This window comes from Pelophylax lessonae (genome assembly GCF_965119305.1).
Source record: "Pelophylax lessonae genome assembly, chromosome: 1".
NCBI lineage: Eukaryota > Metazoa > Chordata > Amphibia > Anura > Ranidae > Pelophylax > Pelophylax lessonae.
In genome coordinates, this window is record NC_138768.1 from 437,700,217 (window position 1) to 437,725,525 (window position 25,309).

Here is a 25,309-nt window from a genome sequence, read left to right on the forward strand (position 1 = left end):
CTGAAGATCGGCTCTTGAGCCAATAGATCTTCTGAGAGGGAGTCTCCAAGGGACATCGGTGACCAGCCGTACTAGATCTGCATACCAAGACCAGTGAGGCCAGTCTGGGGCCACTAGAGGGCAGGAATGCCTTCTGCCTTGATCCTGCGCACAAGTCCAGAAGTTTTAGAGGAAAGGCGTATATCAGACGATACTGGCCCCAAAGAGCCACTAGTGCGTCTGTGGCGTCGGAGTCGGCCAGAGGATCTCAAGACCTCGCCACAACCCTCTGCACCTTCTTGTTGAGACGAGAGGCCAACAGGTCCACCTCGGGAATTCCCCACCAGAGACACAGTTGATGAAATCCCTCCAGATGAAGCGACCATTTCCCCTGGTTCAACACCTGTTGACTGAGGTAATCCGCCTGTCAGTTTTCCACCCCTGGAATTTGCACAACCCGTGTCCCACCGGGACAGGCTGGTCATCCGTGGTGACCACCGTCCAGTACAGGGGAAGGAAGGATTTACCTTGTCAAAGCGCCTGAGAGCGCAGACACCAAATCAGGGACCCCAACTCAACAGAATTAGATTGTCTAGAGACTGTGCATTCTTGTACCATTTGGCAAGAATATCTCTCTGCAGAGGTCTTGAGTGGAATTGTGCAAACGGAACCGTCTCGAAGGTAGACACCATCAGGCCCAACTTAGTTTTGGTGACCAACTTACTCTGGTAAGCTGCTAATTTGCTTTATTGGTGATCCTTCACGGGTGTTCTTCCTCCTCTTTATCCCTGGTTCTGTGGATATTGAACTCACCTGCTGGGACTTGTGGTTCCTTAAAACTTCTTCAATATTCAAATAAATTTATTTGGACACTGATTGATTTTCTCATACAATTTCTACAGTGCATGGACTTTTAATCTGGTTCACATATAATGTTTTGTTTGGCACCAAGTTTTGACTAATTTTCACAGTGTTTTTTGTATATTATATGATTATATTAATTATTTTTGGCACTAATCTAGACATTTTTGCCAGTATCATTTCACTTTTTAAAGTTTTTTCTTGCCTAGTGTTCTACTCCTGTAGGGGGCAGCATAAGCCAATGGTCAAGACGATTCTGGAGCGGTTTACGTCCGTTAACGAAAGAGAAAAAAGCATTTTGACAGCAGTTACATATTTTTTTAGAGTTTATATTTGACATTAGAACAGCAGAAATTTTCAACCAGTATGAGATAGTGAGAGCGATAACCCCAAATTTAAACACACCTGCTCCCCATTCACCCCTTAGACTTTGTAACACTAACGAGTCACATGACACCGGGGAGGGAAAATGGCTAATTGGGCCCAAGTTAGACATTTTCACTTCAGGATGTATTCACTTTTGCTGCCAGCAGTTTAGACATTAATGACTGTGTTGAGTTATATTTAGGGGACAGCACATTTACACTGTTATACAAGCTGTACACTCACTACTTTACATTGTAGCAAAGTGTCATTTCTTCAGTGTTGTCACATGAAAAGTTAATATTTACAAAAATGTGAGGGGTGTACTCACTTTTGTGAGATACTGTGTGTATATAAGTGTGTGTGTGTGTGTGTGTAATATAATATATATATATATATATATATATATATATATATATATATATATATATATATATATATATATATATATAATTTAACAGTCAGGGGCAATCAGTTAAGGCATCCAAATAACCCAAAACTATATTCTATATACATAAACACTGTACCTTTTACAGAAGCCGAAATATTGTTGTTGGGAGTAGTTAATATTCCTTTCTTCTTGGAGCCTGGTGTCCAAGGAGCTGGTGGCAAAAAGGGGCCTTCATTTTTAGGGAGTTTTGAGTCCGCGTTTTCCTTATCTTCACTTTTCTTTGTTGGCATTACTGACTTTATTGGCGTTGCAGTGGCAGAGCCAACACTGTGAAGCTCATAACGATATCTGGAGAACTTCATAATTCAAATAATAAAAATATTAGGTGTAGGAAATGTATGTATAGAACATTTTTATGAATAAAAATAAACACATATGCTTACATCTTTTACAGTGACATGTTCAGTAGTGCTGTACGTGCAGTCCTCATAAAATAGATCATCATCTGAGAATTCCATGGATCCAAACACATACGGGAGTTCACCTTGATTGCCACCATCAAAATCCAGCTTCTGCCTTGACTGCTAAACAAGTTTTATGAAAATTAAAAAGGCTCACTAATATTCCATTTTCATAAGAAATTAGGAAAAAAAAAAAAAATCAACATTCAATATTCACATATCTATTGCACGGAGTGTAACTAAATCTTGTTTGCTTGAGCATGCCTAAGGCATCATAAAACTTGAGATATGAAATATCTCATGACTGGCTGGATATTTTAGAAAAGGCACAAAAGGAAAATAAAATAAAAATTGAAACCCACAAAATTCTTGTAGCAATGCCAATTATAGGGCAATATGTGGACTTTACAGAAAGCAAAAGTTGTTTAGTAAAATATTGTGATTGCTAAAGACCAACTTCTAAGGCATATTTTGAGATCCAGTATTCCTGCATGTCTTTACATTATGGATTCTTCCACTTCTGTACCACACTATATAACCCCCATGGCTGGTCCAGAAGTCTTCTGCATATGTGCAGGGTATACTAGCACCTTCAGAAGAACTGGAGACCGTTAAAGCTATATGGACAAGGCCAGTATAACCCACAGCTAGCATCAGTTTAGTAGTAAGAATGGATATGTGCATTAGACTAGAAAGGAGGAACACATTTCCTGTAATGTACTCAAAGCATGCCAAAATATCCATCCACTTTAATATTCTTAAACATACATATTGGGACACAGGATAGTAGCGTGAAAACACAGACACCCAAAAGCAGTTCAACTGAGGTGTGTGCAAGAGAAAACGAAAGGCCAACACGCCCACAAGAACAAACCAACAGATTAACAGGGGCAGTTAAAGGGAGCCTACTGTGCAGCCTGAAGGCTAAAGCTGGCCTCTAAACAGTCCACTTGGCAAAACTTAATGAACATATGAATAGAAAACTCATGAAGCACCAACTGATCTAGTGGTCTGCATTTTGACCAGAAAAGGGGGAACCTTGCCTCGGAGGTCAAAAGCTTGAATGAGAAACTGAGGAATCCTCCTAAAGATAATAGAACGAGGAGCAGGCTGTCCCAAATAAGGACCCTCTCCCACTCCTTACAGGATTTGACTGACAGCAGCAGGAACCGATGGCTCCCACTGCTACCAGGTCTCCTGTGGAGAGAAGAGGAGAGGAGAGATGCTACACATGGGTACAGCTCTAAATCGAGATTGTGCTCAGGTAAGTGTCCACCATCAAGTGGATATAGGAGAAGTCCCCTGTAGTGCATTTGCACATCCTTCCCAGCAAGGAGTATTATCTCCAAGGGTTAGAAAGGCTGGATTCATCTCTTTTTCATGGATAGTGTAGGACCCACTGATAATGGGGTTCTTTGACGCAGTAGTGGGCTTGAGCACGATATGGCCATATGGTGGGACCAAACCCCCATTTTTATTTATGGACTCTCTTCAGATTTGGTAGTAATTTCTTTTGCATTTGCGCGCTATTCTTTTTTAATATAAGTGTTTAAAAAGGAGGGGCAGGGGGGAGCAACATTTTTTTTTTCTTTAAGTTAATGCAGTGAATGTATTAAAAGAAAAAAAAAATTAGGGACTTCTTGAAAGTCTTTAGGTGTCCAGGTCGAGAATTTCCCAGACTAAATCGGGAATTTTTTTCACTTCCAGTGCAGGACAGAAAACCTGGTTTTGGGAGTCAGGCAGATACAGCAGTCCAGAAACTGAGCATGCCTGCCTTACGCTGCCAGAATGTGGAGTTACAATGGTCTGGAATGATATTGGGTATATGGGACTACCTGGAGGGTCACCATCAGGCCCAAATCCCCCATGCAAAAGCACAAGGTTGGTTGGCTTCTTGTAGAACAGAGAGTGGAGTTTGTTCAGTTGAAGGAAGACATTAGACGTGGTCATAACCAGTACCAGGCCCAGATATTCCAAACGATGTGATTGTTCAAGACAGATTTCTAGAGATTTAGAATCTACCCAAACCTCTGTAGGGCCTAGATAGTCCAAAGAACTTTGGCTGATAAGAGTCTGTGCCAGCTGTTCACTGAAAATGTGGTCCACTATGGTGAATGTCCTGAGATCAAAAGGGAACAAGACCAGTGGCTTACAACTTGGTGGTGACTGAGGTGCAGTGAACAAAGTAAAATCCAAAGAGAGCAAACCCCCCCCCCCCAAAAAAAAAAAGGTACCCTACACTATATCCCATATCCCACAGTATGGATATAGATGGAAGGAGAGCCATAACAAAAAAAAAAAAAAAACTCAACCTACCCTGGAGCCATTGGTGTACACATCTACTAGATTTGTAGCAGCTGGTATTGCATAATAAGACTGCATGGAATAGCTGTTGGGGGTAGTCTGAGGTAACACCCCTGGAAAGGTCCAGATCTTCCTACTGTTCTATTCCCCCACCGGCTTGTGCTGCCTCCCTGGCACCTGTGGATTCAGGTGCCAGGGTGTATCAATACACCCACAGTATTGTCTGTTCAAAAGAACTATGATGTACTCCCATTCCAACCTAACCCTGTACTGAAGTGTGTTACCTGGCTAGGTGGAAGTGCATTACCTGGCCAGGTGGACATGCCTCACCTGTCTAAAAATAGGCAGGAATGCTGGACTGCTCTGCTTCAACCTCACTGACACACAGGAGGAAGCAAAGACATGCTTAGGTCTTGCACTCACATCCCCCCCCCCCCCCCCCCCCAAAAGAACCCAGGGATGCCTGCAGCAACAGTCCATCCACCATTTGGGGAAATACCACGTTGAAGGTGAGGGTAGAGTGAAGAGTTTCTAATGGGTACAAACAGCGGTCTAGGACATGCAAAAGAGAACCAGATATGTATCATAGGAGTCACAGCAGAACAAAACTGGGGAAGTTACATGGAAGACTTCCTGTAAGAATGTCTATCAAAGAGTGAAAGGCCAACAATCTCTGAAATAAGATAGACAAGGTAAAAAACCTTCTGTTTTCACCTTATCTACCATTAAGTAGGATGGCAAATTAGTCCTTGGGACAGAAAAGTCTGACAATGTGACAAAACCTACCGAGTGCCTTTTGGGTGTCCTACTAAATTGCCATACCACATCTGCCTGGGTCAGTCTGTAGCAATGGGGAGCACCAGAATTGCTCCTTATCTCGATTCTGCGAAGCAGAGGAGGAGAGCATCCACTGCTTCCGCTGTACCTGGAGACCTCCAGCATCTCCACCTGCAACTTAATTCCTACACTACCTCAGAGTGTATCGGGAACTATGTACAGGAGCTGTCAACTGGGAAAGATTACCTTTCACATTCTACACCAGGGATGTACACAGTGGAAATGTGAATTTTTGCCCAGGACAAGTTTTTAACTAGCTCTGTTCACCATGGCAACACTACTATTACTACATCCCGATGGTTGATACTATCAGTTGCGCTGTCTGACAGAATACAGATGGGATGGGATGGGACAGATGTGTCATCCAAACAAGCAAGCCCAATGCATGAAGCTCCTTGGTGTAGATTGGGAGATGAAACAGATGGCACAGGACTCGTCTCTAGCCAGACAAGCAGGCATCCGTCTTGTGAATACCTCAAAAGGCAATGGGAACAGTGAACAGGTTTTAAGAAAAAAAAAAAAACCCAGAACACTAACAAACCCTGAACTGTTCCTCCACAAAACAGGTGCAATAACACCTTGATCCAGAAGGCCACAGAGGGCGCGATCTGATAATCTGTAAAGCAACAGAAAGGTTGGTGGCATTTTAAAACCGAGACACAGATCACAACATTCCAGTTTCTATCACTGGAAGACCACCTTCTGATTCAAACATCTGAGATGCAAGTGTCCGCAAAGGTTAATAAGATCCCCACATTATAGAAAAAGGGGGGGGGGGTGAAAATTCATGCTGAGAATTTGATGCTTTTTTTTTTTTAACATACTTGTGGTAAGGGAATATACTTAACTAGATCAGCAAATTAACCCCCCTTGATTTGAGTAAAAATGACAGTCTCCCATGAAGGGTAGGCGTGGAAAAGCTTGTTTACACTGTTGGTCTATCAGCTAGCACTTAGGACAGTGCACCCTATAGAATTAAACAGAATAGGTTACTGGAGACATAACACAGCCATCAGCCAATGCTGCATCGGACGCAGACAAACAAAAAAAATCATGCAATGAGTAGCTGGTCAACGCAGACAATAGTTGAACACCAGCAGCTGCCATATCTCTGCTTAGTGATGTAGACATCAGCCAAGGTCAGGGAAATGAGTGCAGAAGCAAGCATGGGTATGATGAGGAAAGCACCTTGGCAGAAGGCTTAGGTCTATGAGAATCAAGCCTAGACACCATGGCAAACTAGCAAACTGTGGAATCCCCTATTTTAAGGAAAACAGCCTAAATTTGAAAGAAAACAGCTTATGGCTTTAAGAAAAACTGCTGACTAAATTTCAGCAGATGGGAGCACTTATAGTAATGAAGAGGGACTTAGTATGAGATGAGTCATCTAGTGTACTTCCGAGAGAATCAGAATACTAGGAATTTCTGCTTCCGGTTCCACTAAGGAAGGTGGTGATGGTCACTTTAAACCCTTTCAATCAGTGGAACAAATAAATTGTAGAAACTAGTGTCCTGCAACATTAAAAACAGAAGAAAATCTCAGATAAAGACCGAATGAAGAATAGCGAAAAGCATAAAATCGGCAAACAGAACCAACCAAGCCCAACCATACACATAGATTTAGACTTGATTTACACTAAAGATTTGCGACAACTCTTGATTCCTTTCCAAGTATGCATGTACTTTTTACTTTTATAAAAAGGAAGTACCCAACCTTCCACTCATACATGTTGAATCAGTGGTTTATCGGGGGGACACATGTCACTGCAGGCAACTGTCTAGGATTATGACTGTTATTAACAAGCTGTGCTTAGGCTGTCAGCAGTATGCAGAGTATGCTCAGCAAGTCTCTACAAACGTTATCAGTAGAAATGTACAGCTTCTAACAGAGGCAACCTAGGAGGGATCACTACAAGCATGAATGGAATACTGAGCTGCCTGTCACACGGCTACGGTACTAGATGGCAGAAAAATAGTACTTCGCTGTATTAGTCCCCATTCACACCTGAGAACTGAAGCATGAAGCTTACAGCTCCAAAACAGCCCAGAAACCAAATGCCGTGTTTTTAAATGGTCTTTTCCACAGAGAGACAAGTAAAGGATAAACATTGTGTGCACTCCTGTGAGTACACCCAGGAGCCTTTTGACCCGTACACACGATCCGAGCGTTGGATGAAAAATACCGCTTTCGAAGTGATCGTACGATAATTTGATCATTAGTACAGAGCTTTTGAGAGCCGATCACCATAGTGAATCCAAAATTATCCAATCGGACAAGCACGAAAATCTCTCTTGTAAGATATTAATTTAATCGGTACAGTTGTCGTCCGAAAATACAATACAAATACACTACATAACTTCCGATTTTTTATTTTGCCGTACGAGAATTTTTCGTAACTTTAGTAGCCTCTCCATTTTCAATATGCGAGCAGCATGCAAGAAAAAAAAAAAAAAAAAAACCCGGATGATCTGTCATCCGATTTTCGCATTGTGTGTATGGGCCATTAGGGAAATCAAGTCCCCAACTCCCGAAGAAGAAAAACAGCAGAAAGTGCAGAAAAAAAAAAGATTGGATTTTTTTACTTAAAATCGAAACTCGATCTTGTAGCCAGACCGATTGACTTTGTGGACCCCACTTGTCTTGCACCCAGGAAGTCCACAGGTCTGGAAAACAGCGCACCATCATGGAGCCTTGTCCTTGTCCCCGGGTCTGGAGAAGCCCGATCTGGGCTTGCCAGACCAGGTTCGTTTGGATCCTCCAGAAGAGGCCCTGAAATGCTTTGAGCCCTTGTCAGTCGACCCGGAGGTACAACAAAAACTTCTTATGAGCCAAGAAAGAAGGCCCACGTCTAGGATGAGGTTTCTTGCCCATAGTAGCCTGCAGAAGAAAAGTACTTTTTCCATCTGTGAGCCCTTTATTGATGTCATCCAGGGTATCTAGATACAGGCGATCTCTTTAAAAAGGAAGATCAGTCAAGGCATTTTTTGAAGTCCGATCTGCAGACCAGCATTTGAGCCAAAAAATACGCCGAAGGACCACTGCCAAAAAAAAAAAAAAAAAGAGAGGCCAGCCATCAGGGGAGCCGAATACAAAGAGGTAGGGATGCACCGAAATGAAATTCTTGGCCGAAGCCGAATAATAATGAAATGCTTGGCCGAAGGCCGAATACCGAACGCGGTGTTTCGCATTTTTTAACATAAAATATGCTCATCAGAGTGCCCCTTAACATAAAATATGCTCATCAGCATGTCCCTTAGCATAAAATAAGGGGCACGCTGATGGGCACATTTTATGTTAGGGGGCACTCTGATGGGCACATTTTATGTCAGGGGGCACGCTGATGGGCACATTTTATGTTAGGGGGCACGCTGATGGGCACATTTTATGTCAGGGGGCACGCTGATGGGCACATTTTATGTTAGGGGGCACTCTGATGGGCACATTTTATGTCAGGGGGCACGCTGATGGGCACATTTTATGTTAAGGGGCACGCTGATGGGCACATTTTATGTTAGGGGGCATGCTGATGGGCACATTTTATGTTAGAGGGCACTCTGATGGGCAAAACAAAACATTTAAATCAGCATTGCTCTTAACATAAAATATGCCCATTAGCGTGCCCCTTAAAATGAAATATGCCCATCAGAGTGCCCCTTAACATAAAATATGCTCATCAGCATGTCCCTTAGCATAAAATAAGGGGCACGCCGATGGCCACATTTTATGTCAAGGGGCACTTTATAGGGCACTCAAATATAATTAGCATGGCAAGTGGCAACAACATATGGCAGTCTGCACACTAATGCTTGTGCAGCTGCCAGCTACCGTATTCTTCTCCCCCAAATGTGCTCAGCTGCACATCACATACCTCAACTGCAGCCAGAGCCAAAAGCCGCGAACAGGGGGGCGGGGCGTGGACCTAGTGTGAAGGAGCCGCCAGTCAGGAGCAGGGGGCGGGACGCGCGTGTGACGTCACACCCCCTACTCGCGGCCCGGACAGGACACCGGCGGCGTGTGAGAAGGGAGCCCCGAGCCGCAATGAGGAAGGTGAGCGGTCAGGGCGGAAGCTACAGAGGATCATTGCATACATTATCAGAGGGTTACTTACTGCAGAGGACATTTTTTACATAGATCATAATAGAGGACCGCGAGCCGCAATGAGGAAGGTGAGACATTGTTCGGCTCAAAATTATTCGGCCTTTTGATTTATTCGGCCGAACACCAAAAGTGCCATTTTCTCTATTTTCGGCCGAATAATGTTTGGCCGCCGAATATTCGGTGCATCCCTACAAAGAGGCATCACAGATAAACTGCAGTCCCTCGACCAGCTGGTCTGCCAGGTCACAGTGTGGGAGCTTAGCCCACTCGGTCAGAGTTTGCGACACTAGGACAATGGTGAATACTGGCCTCATTGCCGAACCAGCCAGGGGGTACATATTGCAGGCCACAGCCTCCGCCTTTCGGTCAGCCGGGTCCTTAAAGGTAGGGGACTCTTCAACCGGAATCATTTTTGCCTTGTCTAATCTAGAAACTGGGGGGGTTCACCTGCCGGTGGCTCTTACGGGCCCCACGGGGACGCTTTGGTCATCGCCACTCTTTAGCAACGATTATGTCAAAATAGGCCGGGAAAGGAAACCCCTTTGGATGGCTTGTGAGTGCCAAAAGGCACCTGCGTCTCCGTCGCAGCTTCAGCTGCGCCCTCCATCTTCAGGGTCTCACGCACAGATACAATCAGTGCATCCACCAGCACCTTTTCGTGCGCGGTCACAGACGTGGAGGAATCATCATCACTATCAGAGGATTCCAGGCACGTGGTTGCAGACCCAGCAGGGTGACCGAATTAGATTCAGGATCTGATGAGACCGGCGCCGGGAGGGAGTTGCTTTTTGCTAGCCCGTCGCATGCAAGCCACCTCCACCTCCACCCAGGACACAAGGAACTTTAGTCGCCAGATGGATGGTTGGGACCCGCAGCCTCAGAGAGGGGATCAGGTGGGGAAATGTGCTCCAAAGACTCCATGAGTCACCAGTTGGACCCCACAAAAAGTGTAAAAAAACTGCTAAGGAACAGCCCCCCCCCCCCCCCCCACCACACGCGCTGCCAGCACCACCCAGTCGCCAGGCAGAAAGCAGCAAGCGATCCCCAGCAGAGAGGGGGAGAGGACCCCACCAGACTCATCACCCACAGAAACCTGCACCTGCAGTCACCAGGAGAATCTGCACTACACGTACAGCGATCAGGAAGTAAATGATACAGGAGTCAAGCACCAGGGGATGAGGAGGGGCTCCCACCGCCAAAAAAAATCGCCCCCCACAGGGCTCCACGGTCATGCCTGCCACTATTTCCAATGGCAAACCACAAAAAAATGCCCGCCGGACTACACAAACATGGCCGCCATGCATAGAAACACAGGCTACAACAAAATGGCAGCTAAAAAAGAAGGAAGATAGCTGCGCTACAATACACAAATAAATTTAGGCTGCCAGTACAAAGGTGATATCAGACCAAAGAACAGTAAATAATAAGGTACAGAGCCAAAAAACTGAATTTTTATAAAATCTTACCTGTAAAATTCCTTTCTCTGAGTCCTCCGACAGTCGCCGCCTCTCCATATTCGTCACTATGGGGTAATTGACCTTTGCTCCGTAGGAGTAGCTAGGCAACAGAATATGTCAATATTAAAGCTTTTAACATATCCCACCCCCAGGGGGTGGTCCCCTCAGTCAATACCCTCCTGCTTCCTGTATCCATACCTCAGTTTCAGTAGAATAGCAGTAGAGTACACAGACAAACCCCAAAAGAGGGGCGGGGGCAGCGACTGTCGGAGGACTCAGAGAAAGGAATTTTACAGGTGAGATTTTACAAAAATTCAGTTTTCTCGTACGTCCTCCGACAGTCGCCGCCTCTCCATATTCGTCACTATGGGGACGTCCCAAAGCAGTGTATACATGAGGGGTGGGAAACGCAGCCGCGCCTAAGGCAACGCAGGACCCACAGTAGAGAAAGGAACCTTACCAAAGGAAGGAAACCAGCTGGGCAGCATGAAAAAAACTTTGCTCAACAGGAGCAACAACCCAGGAAGAACAAATAACCTAGGGATAAAAACATCCCAAACAGCCAAGGGCCCAAGAAAAAAAACAAGGGACCCTAAGGCACTGCCGCACTAAGAACCTTGCGGCCAAAGGAAGCATCTGCCGATGCCTGAACATCCACTTTGTAGAACTTTGAGAAGGTGTGAACGGACGACCAAGTCGCCGCCTTACACACCTGGGCCACAGAAGCCCGATGATGACAGGCCCAAGCCGTACTCAGAGATCTGGTAGAGTGCGCCTTCACAGGCATAGGGGGAACCTTTCCCTTCAAAGCATATGCCTGCTCAATAGTCTGTCTGATCCATTTGGCGATGGTAGAAGCCGACGCCGCCAAGCCCTTCCAAGGTCCCTCAGGAAGGACAAAGAGACTCCGTCTTGCGAAAAGATTTAGTCGCTGACAGGTAAACCCTGATCGCCTGAACAACATCCAAGGAATGCAAGGCCACCTCCTTTGGATGCTTAGGCTTCGCGCAAAGTGAAGGCAAGACAATATCCTCATTGAGGTGAAATTCCGAGATCCTTTTCGGAAGAAAAGAAGGATTAGGTCGCAAGACCACCTTATCCAAGTGAAGCACCAGATACGGAGACCTGCAGGACAAGGCTGCCAGCTCAGACACTCTGCGAGCCGAAGTGATCGCCACTAAAAAAGCGACCTTCTTAGACAACAGAAGCAATGAGATCTCCCTGATCTTTTCAAAAGGGAGCATGTTGTAACACGGACAGAACAAGGTTCAAGTCCCACGGAGGCAAAGGCTCCCTCCGAGGAGGGACCAGGTGTCGCACCCCTTGAACAAAAGGTGCTGACCAAAGAATTAGACGCCACAGGGCGTTGAAAAAGAACGGCCAGCGCAGAAATCTGACCCTTAAATCGTGGCCAACGCCAAACGCTGGTCCACACCCGTTTGAAGGAAAGACAACACCCTAGACACCGAGCATGAGCGGGGGGAATACCCCCTGGACTCACACCAGGCAAAATAGGCCTTCCAAGTACGGTAGTAAATCTTCCCCGAAGAGGCCTTTCTAGTGTTGATCAAAGTATGAATGACCTCCGGGGAGAGACCCCTATCCTTAGGACCTCGGTTTCAACAGCCAGGCCGTCAAAGCCAGCGACTGTAAAGCAGGATGGAATATCGGTCCTTGAGACAGAAGATCTTCTTGAAGAGGCAGACGCCATGGAGCAACGACCGCCAGATTCACGAGGTCTGCGTACCAAGACCGGCGGGGCCAGTCTGGCGCCACCAGAATCACCGTGAACGGTTCCGAGGACAACCTGCGAAGGAACCGGGATAGCAACTGAATTGGTGGGAATGCATACATCAGTCGATACTGATGCCACGGAGCCACTAACGCGTCTGACGCGTCCGCCCGAGGATCGCGCGTCCTTGCCACGAACCTTCCCACCTTGTTGTTCAGACGAGACGCGAACAGGTCCACATCTGGGAGACCCCACTTCGCACACAACATCTGGAAGACATCCGGGTGGAGCGACCATTCCCCCTGGTCCAGAGTCTAGCGACTCAGATAATCCGCTTGCCAGTTCTCCACCCCCGGAATGTGAACTGCCGTTATCGCTGGGACGTGCGTCTCGGCCCAAGACAGAATGTCGGCTACTTCCCGAGCCGCTCGGGCACTTCTGGTGCCCCCTTGGTGGTTGATGTAGGCCACCGCTGTGGCATTGTCCGTCTGCACCCGAACCGGACGGCCCTGAAGCTTGTCCGTCCAACGTCGAAGGCAGAGAATTATCGCCCGCAATTCCGGAATGTTGATCGGAAGGGAGGACTCCCCCTCTGACCAAGTACCCTGGGCGGACAGAACGCCCAGAACACCACCCGAGCCCGACAGGCTGGCATCCGTGGTGATCACCGTCCACGAAAGCGGACGAAAAGACTTGCCCCTCGACACCGCCGGGGACTGCAGCCACCACAGAAGGTTCCTTCTGGTGCGAGGACTCAACGAGATCTGAAGATCCAGAGATTGTGGTCGCCTGTCCCACCTGGACAGGATCTCCGCCTGGAGACCCCTCGTGTGAAACTGGGCAAAGGGAATCGCCTCGAAGGCTGAGACCATCAAACCTAAACACCTCATGCCCGTCCGGAGGGATGAGCACGGAAAGTCTCGAAGGGATCTGACTTCGTCCTGAAGTGTCCTGAGCTTGTCTTCCGGTAGGAAGACCTTCGCCTGAACAGAGTCCAGGATCATTCCCAGGTAGGGAAGATGAACCGATGGGCACAGCGTCGATTTTGGGACATTTATCTTCCAACCAAACTCCTGCAGAGTCTGCATCGTGACGGACAGGTCCCTCACCAGACCCTGACTGGTTGCAGACCGAACCAGAATGTCGTCCAGATACCCCAGGATTGAGATACCCTGGGCTCTCAATAAGGCCAGAACCGGTGCAAGCACCTTGGTGAACACCCCCGGAGCCGAAGCGAGACCGAAGGGTAACGCCACAAATTGATTCCTCCGCAATGGCGAATCGAAGGTACCTCTGGTGACCCTCGAAAATGGGGATGTGAAGGTACGCATCCTCCAAGTCGATGGATGCCATGAATTCTCCCGGAACTAGAGCAGCCACCACCGAGCGCAGGGATTCCATGCGGAACTTGCGAACCCGCACAAAGCGGTTTAGAGCTTTTAAGTCCAGAATTGGACGTACCTTGCCCTCCTTCCTGGGCAGAGTGAACAGATTTGAATAAAACCGAAATCTGTCCCGATGAGGTACCGGAACCACCACTCCCTGAGCCCGCAGGTCTCGCACCGCCAGGTGCAGATCCCGCAAACGCTCCGGAGACAGTTGAAGATTTGAGGGAAAAAACCTGTTCGCCGGCTGAGATAGGAACTCGATCTTGTACCTGGACCGAACGATCTCCTGAACCCACCTGTCCCGAATGCGGGCCAGCCAGGGTTGAGAAAAACCGAGCAAACGTCCCCCCACCCCAGAACTGGGTGAGGGCGCCCCTTCAGGCCGCATTGTTATGGGCAGCGGACCCGGACTGACCGGACTTCTGCTTACCTGTCCACGGCGTCTTTTGGGAGCCCTGACCTTTGAAGGGCTTGCCCTTATAGTGCGACCGAAAGGCACGAAAAGACCCCTGAGAGGGCCTAAACGAAACATGCTTCTTACCTTGAGCACCCTTAGCCTTGTGAGACTAGGACAAGAGCGTGCTCTTACCCCCAGAGATCCCCTTAATCAGCGTATCCAGGGAGTCGCCAAAAAGGCGAGATCCCGTATAAGGCAGATTAGATAAAGTTTTGCGAGAAGATTGGTCCACAGACCAACATTTCAGCCAAATCAAGCGGCGTGTCAACACCGCCACGCTGTGCACACGTGCAGCCAAAGGAATTACATCTAATTCCGCATCACACAAATACATGACACCCTGATGAATTTGATCCACCATAGCCAACGTTGTCGGCGGGGCAGAATCAGCCACCAGGACGCGCCTGAGCACCTGCGTCCAATCCGCGACAGCCTGGGCTGCCATAAGGGAAGCAAAAATAGCTTTTAGCATGGAACCGGTAACCGAGCAAGTATGGCGGGCAAGAGACTCCAGTCTCCTGTCCGTGGGGTCCCGGAACACCGGGGTATCCTCTGCCGGAATCGCAGTGGATTTATTCAAAACCGCCACCGCGTGATCCACCGGAGGTGGCACACACCAGCGTTCATCAGGGGCGGGCGTGAAAGGATAACGCAACTTGAACCTACTTGGCACAGCAAAAGGCTTTTTTAGATTGTGCCATTGTTCACTAACAGCGCGCTGAAAATCCTCAGTGCAAGGGAAAACCTGCGATGTTTTGCGTCTCCGCTGCGTCCCATAAGAAGCCAGGACGGCAGGAGTACACGGTTCATCCTGCAAATGCAGCGTTTGTTTGATAGAAGCAACCAATTCATCCATGATTGCAAGCTCTTCAGACGAGCCAGGGGGGGAATCATCAACCCCTTCAACCTCTGCCTCCCCTTCCGACCCTGCAAAGTCCAGGGACGAACGGGACCCCGATAAGGGGACCCCAGCCATAGCAGCCCCATCACCATCGCCCTCTGAATCAGAGGAGATCGAAACTCTGGGCCGTTTTGTGGAATTAACAGCCACAAGCATCTGTACCTGAGCAGCCAGGTTAGGTTGGCCGCCGGGGGAGGAAGTAAAGGCAGAGATCCTGCAGTGCTAACATGAGGCAGGAGTGATCGCCGCCAAAAACGCCGCTCCCCGCATACAGTAAACACCATCACACGCCTGCAGTATAATAAAATAATGGCGGACCGCAGCAGCGGCCGCCGCATGTATGCACAAACATGGTCACAACATGCCCCGCAGCATACAGCCTGTCACACAGCAAAAAAAGGCACACAGTCTGAAACACAGAAACAGTGCAGGATGGCCCCCCTCCTTGCAGCCCACAGAAGCAGCAAAAACAGACAGGGAGTCCAATAGTGTGTACAGAAGCAGGGTTACACAGTCCCAGACTGACACCCACTAAACAGACAGGTCCCCACACAGATACACTTACCTTCTGAATGGCGTGGGGAGCCCGCCCAAGCGATCAAGCCGCTGCACAGGGGACAGGGAGAGTCGCAGCCAGGACGCAGCAGAACTGCAGTGCGAAACCGCATGGCGTCCAGTGGAGGTAGCCACCTCACCGCAGCATCCCTGCAGCGAACAGGGATGGGTGGTTCACACATGCCAGGAAAAAAACCTGACTGAACGCTCGATGGCAGGCTGGGAAGCCACTGACCCACAACCTGCGACCAGGGGGGCCAGCCCGAGACCCAGCCCGCACGATCCTCTACATCAGAAGAACTAACTAAAGCTGAAGAAACAAACAGCTAAGCAAAGATAGAGATAAAAACACTCAAATAAAATCAAAAAGAAGATAAAGGCTGAGACAAAAAGCCCCAGCACAGAAACAGCCTGCTAACTCCTGAAAGCTAGACAATGAAACTGGGGTATGGATACAGGAAGCAGGAGGGTATTGACTGAGGGGACCAACCCCTGGGGGTGGGATATGTTAAAAGCTTTAATATTGACATATTCTGTTGCCTAGCTACTCCTACGGAGCAAAGGTCAATTACCCCATAATGACGAATATGGAGAGGTGGCGACTGTCGGAGGACGTAAGAGAAAAGCAAATACTGAAAAAACACAGATTGTAGGTTTTGCAAAGTCCGAATAATCATGTGAGACCAGTTGCTGAGATGCAGAAAAGAATGCAGGAAAGTCCAACACCATAGACAGGAACACAATCCTGACGGTCACCACATGCACAAGTGAGGTATTGCTCTTACCAGAACTGTAGACCCCCTGTTAAGGAAGGTCAACCAAGCCAGAAACGTATGGACCTATCCTGGTGGTTATTTCTACGTTTCTGGCTTGGTTGACCTTCCTTAACAGGGGGTCTACAGTTCTGGTAAGAGCAATACCTCACTTGTGCATGTGGTGACCGTCAGGATTGTGTTCCTGTCTATGGTGTTGGACTTTCCTGCATTATTTTCTGCATCTCAGCAACTGGTCTCACATGATTATTCGGACTTTGCAAAACCTACAATCTGTGTTTTTTCAGTACTTGCTATTTTGGCGCTGTACCTTTTTACAACAAAATGGCAGCACCACAAGGCTTACAGGGACCCAGGAGGAAGACCAGGCCTCAAGGACAGATCCAGGCACAACGGGGGGCCCTGGCAGGAGCCTCCACCAGGTACAACCCCCCATCTGCACAATTGATTGTCCGGTCAACATCACCAGTTAGCGCCCTGCCCCATCCCAGGAAAGTGGCCAGACCACCCAAATAGCCCTAGCATAGAGGGGGGGGGGGGCAGGATGAGGGACTTGGCAAAGGGGGGGGGGGGGTGCCTGTGGAAAGGGGGGGAGCCCCAAGGAGGGGCCCCATGTCCACCCCAAAACGCTCCAGGGGGAGAGGGGGGACAGCTACTCACCATACCATGAACCAGGCAGGCACCGCTCCAGTCAGAACCCCTCTCCATTGACATGGGGGGGGGGCTGTCAGCCAGGAGGAACGCTGTGACTCGGGCCGAGATCTGGTCATATGCGTCTACGCGAGGCATTTAACTCGCAGGCCAGCGGGGCTATGTTGCAGCCGACCTAGCAAGGAGCTGAGGTCTGCGTACGCTCGCTGGCCAGACTAGAATGACCACTGGATCTAGATTATCCAGCCCGTCGCCCAGTTCGGCAGTTGATTATAGAACTCACATGAAAAAATCCAGGATAAAAAAATTGCTATTTAAAAAATGTTGCCAGGACCAAAGATCCCACCAAGGAAGTAGGTCCTTACTCCTGACATGGCAGAGAAAAAAAAAAAAAAAAACTTAGTGGCTATAGCAGAGAGGGAGTATACCCCCCTGGGACTGCCCATGGGTGTAGCCAGAATTATTTTCTGCCTAGTGTCCTACTCCTGTAGGGGGCAGTAAAACCAAATGGTTATGAATATCAGGAGCTGTGTCCATCAATGAATGAAAGAAAATAAAAATTGTGGCCCAGGCACAACAGCCTAAAGTAAAGCACTGCCTCCCCGTCCCCTCTGCATGTAAAACACAGGTCACCCACAGACACACTTGGTGGTGCCCATATCAAGTATAGCCCTTTGTACATTAGGGTCACTAATGTCTCTGGTTCTTCCAACGGTAATAACACAAGTTTCTTGTATTAGGCCATCGAAAAAACAGAGCAGTAAAGGGGGAGGAATCACTTTCACAGTGTCCTGCTTAAATTAAAGCCTGTCTCAGAGATTCAGATACAATTATGGGAGGAATGCCCAGCATTAAACCAGCTACATCCACTAACAAAACTAGGGGTGGCCATAATCCCTACAATCGGTTTGGGTATGGTTAGCTTTAGTCTCCAGAGAAGGCATCAGTAAAACTGCTTCAGTTCTGAACAAATAAATCCATAAAAAACCCCTAGACATACTGGCCTGACCTAAAAAGTGGGGTGCTGTGTGAATCAGAATACAAATCTTAGTCACTGCAGACTGCAGGTCTGTCGCAGAGATAATACCAGCATAGATCACCTGGGAACCTGCATTGCTTAGCTAATTGAAGAATTGTCCAGAATTTCCATATTTAAGCTGAATCTGCCAGAAAGCTGTAGATCAGGGGTCTACAAACTTTCTAAACAAGGGGCCAGTTTACTATCCCTCAGACTTTTAAAAGGGGCCGGACTGTGGCCAGTGGGAGTAGAAAATGTTGTGGTGTCAGTTAACACCCCGTCCCTGGTGTCCGTGGGAGGAACAGTGCCCCAAGGGCCAAATAAAGGCAAGCAAAGAGCCACATCCGGTCCCCAGTTTGGACACCACTGGTGTAGAGGATAGGAGAAATCTGGAGCTGTCGCTTGGAGAATACCAGTATAAAAACTGGGCAAACGTGCACTTGTTAGCTGATTATAGAGACCCGCAGGTTTTTCATTATCTGCCATTAATCTACCAGTAGCTATCTATAGTAGAAAAAAAAAAAAATCTTTCAGACTAACAGAACAGCAGAGCTGAAGAAAACACATCTCTTGAGAACATTAGCAAATATTGAGGCATGATGTTTGTCAGGTATTAGCCTGTTCTGCATTTTTTTTTTTTTTTTTATTAAACCAGTGTCCGTTTCTCAGCAGGATAAACCAACAGTCTAAAAAATTCTGAGGTTGATTTACTAACACTGAAGAGGGCAAAATCTAGTGCAGCAACGCACAGAAACCATTTCGCTTTCCTTTTTTTTTTGGTCAAAGCTTAATTCAACAAGATGAAGTTAGAAGTTGCTTGACTACCATGCACAGCTGCACCCTCCGTCTCTCTCAGTGAACAGCAAAGAAAGTAAATTAAACTTCTTCATGGAATTAATCAGCAACAACATGACCAGGGTGAAGCAGTTGCACATAAAGGAAAAATCTGAATGGATCCAGAAGATGGGCACTCCAAAAACATAACATTTTCAGAGTTTCAAAATTTGCCAAAAATTACAAACACTCACCCCAATTCCTTTAAAACTGGAGGCAGAGGGCTCCAAAATGACCGAAGATCGTATCAAACGAACAGCTTTTCCTCGACTTTTCTTTGCTTGAAGCAATAAATAGCTGGCCGTTGTATGGTCATAATTCCACTGCAACATAATTTATGAATAAGGATATGTAAAACAAAGCAAAAATATATAAAGGGAGCAAAACAAAGCCATTGTGGTTTTATCTTCAGTGGAACCCTACTTTTCATTACCAGAACAATAAAAAGACCAGTGATTTTGTAGGTGAATGAGTCAAGAATGTCTGTTCCAGTGCACTGATCTGGCCCCCAGGTGGGTTAATTAGGCAGGTAACCGAGGCAACTCTTTCATTTAGCGATCACAAGCACTTTGAGGCTGAAAAGCCTAGGGGATGTTAGAAAAGGCTCTGGACTTCATTTCTCTTTTTATACACCTATCGGGAATACCTTATATTCAATGAATAAGGAAATCTTTTTTCACCAACAAGCTATGTAGCTAAAAAAAAAAAAAAAAAGATACTTTATTTTATTTAGAACACCTGAACTAACAATGGGAGGGAAAAAAAATAGTTTGAAAACACAAAATGGCATACATCTAACGGGAACTGATCAGTGGATTTTTGTTTATATTGAAAATCGGAGTTAAGGATACATCTCCGAGGCCAGTGAAGGAGTGGGAATTACCTCAGATATTAGGTTTGACATGCTAGGTTTACTGCGTTTGAAGTAAACCGACATCTCTGTAATACAGTCTTCATCCATGTAGCCAAGCTAAAGGGAGATAAAGAAAAGATTAAAATGCTTGAAAGGTAAAAAAAACTAACCTTTAAAAAGTGATACTAAAGCCTTTTGTTTTTTTTTTTATTTTAAAATACCAAACATGATATTCTTACCTGCTCTGTGCAGTTGGTTTTGCACAGAGAAGCCTGGATCCTCCTCTTCTCGGGTCCCTGGCCGGCGCTTCCGACTCCTCCCTCCTGCCCCCACAGCAAGCAGGTTGCTCTGGTGACATCCAAGCAGGCACGCTCCCAACCTGCAGCTTTGTGTCCATTCACACACAGCGCTGTGGTTCAGCCCCATCTCCTTTGTCTCCCGATTGGCTTTTGACAGCCAGTAAGCCAATCAGGAATGCAAGACCCCAGAGAGGCAAGGCTCTCGGGGACATTGCTGGATTGAGAGGGAGTTCAGGCAATAGTGGGGTCTGGGTGGCTCCTGCACACAGGTTTTTTTTTTTACCTTTATGAATAGAATGCATGAAGGTAAAAAATATTGTGCCTTTAAAACCACTTTAACCACTTCCTGCGAATCGACGTAGCCCTACGTCGGCTCAGAGAAGTGGTTGTACCGGGGTGATGCCTGCAACTAGAGGCATCATTCCGGTACTCTGAATCCCTCACCCCGAAGCACCTTGCCCCCATGTTGATGAGGACAAGGGCCTCTTCCTGACAACCCTGGGCGGTGGTTGTGGGGGTCTGCGGGCAGGGGGCTTATCGGAATCCGGAAGCCCCCTTTAACAAGGGGGCCCCCCAGATCCCGTACCCTCTCCCTAAGTGATTGGGTATGGAGTACATTGTACCCATTCACCCCATAAAGGCAGTGTATGTAAATAATGACAGGAGACGTTTTGAAAAGTTTATTAAAAATCTTCATCCGGCCTTCTTCCTCTGACGCTGTCTCCGGTGATTATGCAGCTTATTATATAGCCATTAGGGGCGTTGCCTCCAGGTGACATCAGGAGACCATGCCCCTTATGTCACAGATGACGTCACCTGTGGCATAATGGGGTGTGGTCTCCTGATGACGTCACCTGGAGGCCACACCCCTAATGGCTTTATAATAAGCTGCATACACCAGAGCCGGCATAATCACCTAAGACAGTGTCGGAGGAGGACGGGAGGAAGAAGACGACCAGAGGAAATAGAATAGCGGAGGGGAGAAGAGCAGAAGAGCCGAGGGGAGAAGACCGGAGGGGAGAAGACCAGAGCGGAGAAGACCAGAGCGGAGAAGACCAGAGCGCAGAAGACCAGAGCGGAGAAGACCAGAGCGGAGAAGACCAGAGCGGAGAAGACCAGAGCGGAGAAGACCGGATTAAGATTTTTAATAAACTTTTCAAAACGTCTACTGTCATTTTTTACATACACTGCATTTTATGGTGTGAATGGGTAGGGGTACAATGTCCGGGGGGCCCACCTGGTTAAAGGGGGCTTATTCCAATAAGCCCCCTGCCTGCTGACCCCCACAACCACCGCTCAGGGATGTCAGGAAGAGGCCATTGTCCTCGTCAACATGTGGGCAAGATGCTTTGGGGTGTGGGGGCAGATCCCCCCCTGCCCCAAAGCACCCACCCCCCCATGTTGAGGGCGTGTGGCCTGGTATGGTCCAGGAGGATAGGGCCGCTCGCTCGTCCCCTCCCCTTTCCTGGCCAGCATGCTCGGATAAGGGTCTGGTATGGATTTTGGGGGGGACCCCGTGCAGTTTTTTTCGGCGTGGGGCTACCCTCAAAATCCATACCGGACCCGAAGGGCATGGCTTGGAACCCGAGGGGGGACCCCCACGCCGGTTTTTTTTTCCCCCATTTTGGCATGGAGTTCCCCCTCAAGATTGTCACACCGCAAGTCGGATCAGGATGCACCTTCCATTTAAATCAATAGGCTCCCATAGGGAACCATTGATTTTGAATAGAGGCAGAAAAACGCTGCTAAAAAGCAACGTGGCCAAACGTGCAATAACGCAAATGGAAAAAGCTACTAAAAGCACGTTTTTACAGCTGATTTTTCCTGGTGTTAGAAGTGGCTCTGCAGCTCGTTTTTTCTGACGCCTTGTGTGCATGGAGCCTTAATTTGAACAACATGTGTCAGAAATGGGCTTGGTCCAGAAGTGGTTAAGCTTCCATTCTACATGTAGAATTTTGCCCAAACGCAAAAGAATTAAAATCGTTCTAACTAAAATAATTTCGAACTTTTAATTCCATGTCAATGTCTCCATCTGGATTAAAGCAGGTTTCAAAGATTTAGTGAACTTTAAAAAGTTTGTTTGGACCAGGCTGGTCCAAACTGTTTCCTTCACTAACACATACAGCGTCTGTCAGCACAGTATGAACTGTAGTTAGCCTCAGCTACATATAGTATAAAGTGCTGTGTTCCATCAGCAGGACAGGGATTTCTCGTCCTGCTCCCGGAATAAAATCACTGGGCTAGGTCACATGTTCCACCTAAACAAAACAAAATTGTCAAGTTTGGAAAATGCATCTTAATCTCCACCAAAAGAACCCTTTTTATTACAGATGGCGGCATTCCATGTTTGGGAGGCTCTCCTAAAGTTTTCCAATATATAGAAACGTATTTTTTACCAAAGTTTTCAATGGCAAAATGACGGTCTTCCTCCAAGATGTTTGGACTACAATAGGTCCAATACACGTTTTCATATTCTTTGCTAAGAGAAGACCAGTTGTTAGGACCCGCATTCTCTTTTGTCTTATCTTGTACGTTTACATTACCCACATTACTTTCTCTGAAAATGGACCTTTTAATAATCTGTATTAGGGATAGATCGATTATCGGTAAGGCCGATATATCGGGGACCGACATGCACATTCCCCGATATATCGTATCTGCCCCGGAACTGGCCGATAGTGCCAATATTTTTGTCACAGCATTCTGCCTTCTTAGGCCACCTCCCTCGCCTTGGACAGCCTCATCTGGAGTCGGGACTAGTCTCGCGGGAGTGTATCACAGCCATACAAAACAGCCACCCACCCACAGCAGCCCGGTCCCAGCCACCCACATCCAAAGGCCCTGTACCAGCCAGCCACAGACAGGGTGCCAGACAGCCACAGGCCCTGTACCAGCCAGCTGCCCACAGGCCCTGTACCAGCCAGCTGCCCACAGGCCCTGTACCAGCCAGCTGCCCACCCAGCAAGCCAGCCATTAAGCATTAAACAAAAATTAACATGTTCAGTAGCAGATTTGTTTCAAAAATTGTCTATTTTTCAAAAGTTTAAACGTAGACAATATCGGCCCATATTGTTACGTTGTGACCAAAATATCAGTAACGGCCCTGAAAAAAACCAAATCGGTCTATCCCTTATCTGTACATCTTCTATATGTATTGATGATGGCACCTAATTTATGGTAGCATTACAGTTGTGCCTCAGCAACAATGAGGTCAGAGATAATATAGGACAGCCCCTGTGGGAACTTGTAGCCTAATATTTCTACTCAGGATAAGAAAAAAAAAAAAAAAAAAATACAAATATCAATTTGTGGTTCACTTTGAGTAGGGCAGAACAGTATCTGGATAGTTTTCTCTATTTTAAGAGACACTTAAAAAGGTATCCAAGTGTCAAAAACTTACAGGATATTTACTGCACCATTCCACAGGACAGTTATACCCTTGCAAAAGCCAAGGATGGTTTAAAAGATGTCTCACGGAAAGCCTTTTCTTGGGATCCACCTACAAGCACAAACAAAAAAAAAAAAATCATGAATGAACTCGCATGGGTGCTAAAAAAATACCAACACACAACACGTATCAGGTTCTTTAAAAAGAGGACCTTCACCTTCAAGTTGTCACTGTTCCTTTCTTCAAGTCTCTAACTAAAATTTTTTTTTTTTTTGAGGTTACCCACTTCAAACTTAAAATAATGCTTGCCTAGGCGAAGAAGACATAGCCTGTGTATAGAGAGCTTCCTGTTAATTAAGTGCAGCTAATGCTGCAGAGGAGGAGATGGAGATTAGGACCCCTGATATTTCACCAAAGCCCCCAATCCCCCTTTCCCCAACAGGACTCTAAGGCCCCTTGCACACGGGCATCTTAATTTACTGAGTTTTACTGAGGAACTTGTAATGCCAATGTGCAAGGGGCCAAAAACTGTGTGTAAAGAACCGAGTAATGTGGAGTATAGGTGTGCAAGCGTATAGACGATTCTTCTTCATTGTCACTACTGTAAAATACTCAAGTAAACGAGCAAAACACGAGAAAACATTTCTGCATTCAAATGTAAAATTTTCTATTTTTGTTTTACTGATCTTTACTCAGCTGTGTGCAATGTCCCATAGACAACAATGCATTTCATTTCAGATCACTAAAAATCTCAGCATTTATTACTCCTGTGTGCAACAGAACTATTCCTACAGCCAGGACAGCAGCCTGTACCAATCAACAAAGCTTGATTTTGTTTTTTTATTTATACTCCTTTCAACTCTATGTGCAGCCCTGCTCTGTGACACGTGGCTGTGCATTGCAACTCAGAAGTTCATTGACAGACGCAGCGCCATATTCTTCTTGACCATTGGGTAATGCTGCCCCCTACAGGAGTAGGATACTAGGCTGTAAAAATCTTTACCACGCCTATGGTGCAGTCCCTACAGGCATACACCTATGCCATACGTCCAGTGATACAGGCACAGCCTGATCACCCGAAATTCCAAGACTCTTCCAGCGTCCAACAACCCTGAGCGGAGCTCAGTCCAAGGACATCTCCCTACCCGGACAGACTGGCTTTCCTGGTGACCACTGTCCAATGAAAGTGGAGAAAGGATTTGCCCTGCTGAGGAGCAAGGGAGTGAAGCCACCAGACCAGAGACCCCATCAGGTTTCCCGACTCAGCAAAATCTGATTGTCCTTGGATACTTGTTTTATCAGGACCTCCCTTTCAAGGGGCCTCGTATTGAAATGTGCAAACTGAACCGCGCAAACGGAACCGCATCGACGGTAGATACCATCAGGCCACGCACCTGCATGCAAGTCCGGAGGGAGGACCACCTGCTGGACAGCAGTAGGTGAATTGCAGCATGCAACTTCTGGAGCTTGCCCAGAGAAAGGAACACTCTGGCTAGGGCTGAATCCAGAGTCCGACCCAGATAATCCAATTTTTTAGTATAGATTTAGAGCAGAATGCTGGTAGTTTAGAAGCCAACTGAACTCTTTCAGGGTCTGTATAGTGATCTCCACGTCATCCATCAGGGCAGCAGAGGACTCAGCTCGCAAGAAGGAGGTTGTCCAGGTAGCCCAGTACTGCAATCCCTCGCTGACGTAGCAATGCCAGAAC

General features: G+C 47.1%; 1 protein-coding gene across 1 annotated transcript in view; it reads right to left on the minus strand.

Moving 5' to 3' along the window:
- Window positions 1-25,309, minus strand: part of MELK (maternal embryonic leucine zipper kinase) — a gene marked incomplete at its 5' end in the record, with an annotated part of 116,699 nt that overhangs the window by 27,152 nt on the left and 64,238 nt on the right. Inside the window, 5 exons of the mRNA XM_082246439.1 lie at window positions 1,731-1,950; window positions 2,038-2,175; window positions 19,256-19,384; window positions 19,945-20,031; window positions 23,614-23,712. Coding sequence (XP_082102565.1) covers window positions 1,731-1,950; window positions 2,038-2,175; window positions 19,256-19,384; window positions 19,945-20,031; window positions 23,614-23,712 — 673 coding nt within the window. The remainder of the gene's footprint in view (window positions 1-1,730; window positions 1,951-2,037; window positions 2,176-19,255; window positions 19,385-19,944; window positions 20,032-23,613; window positions 23,713-25,309) is intronic.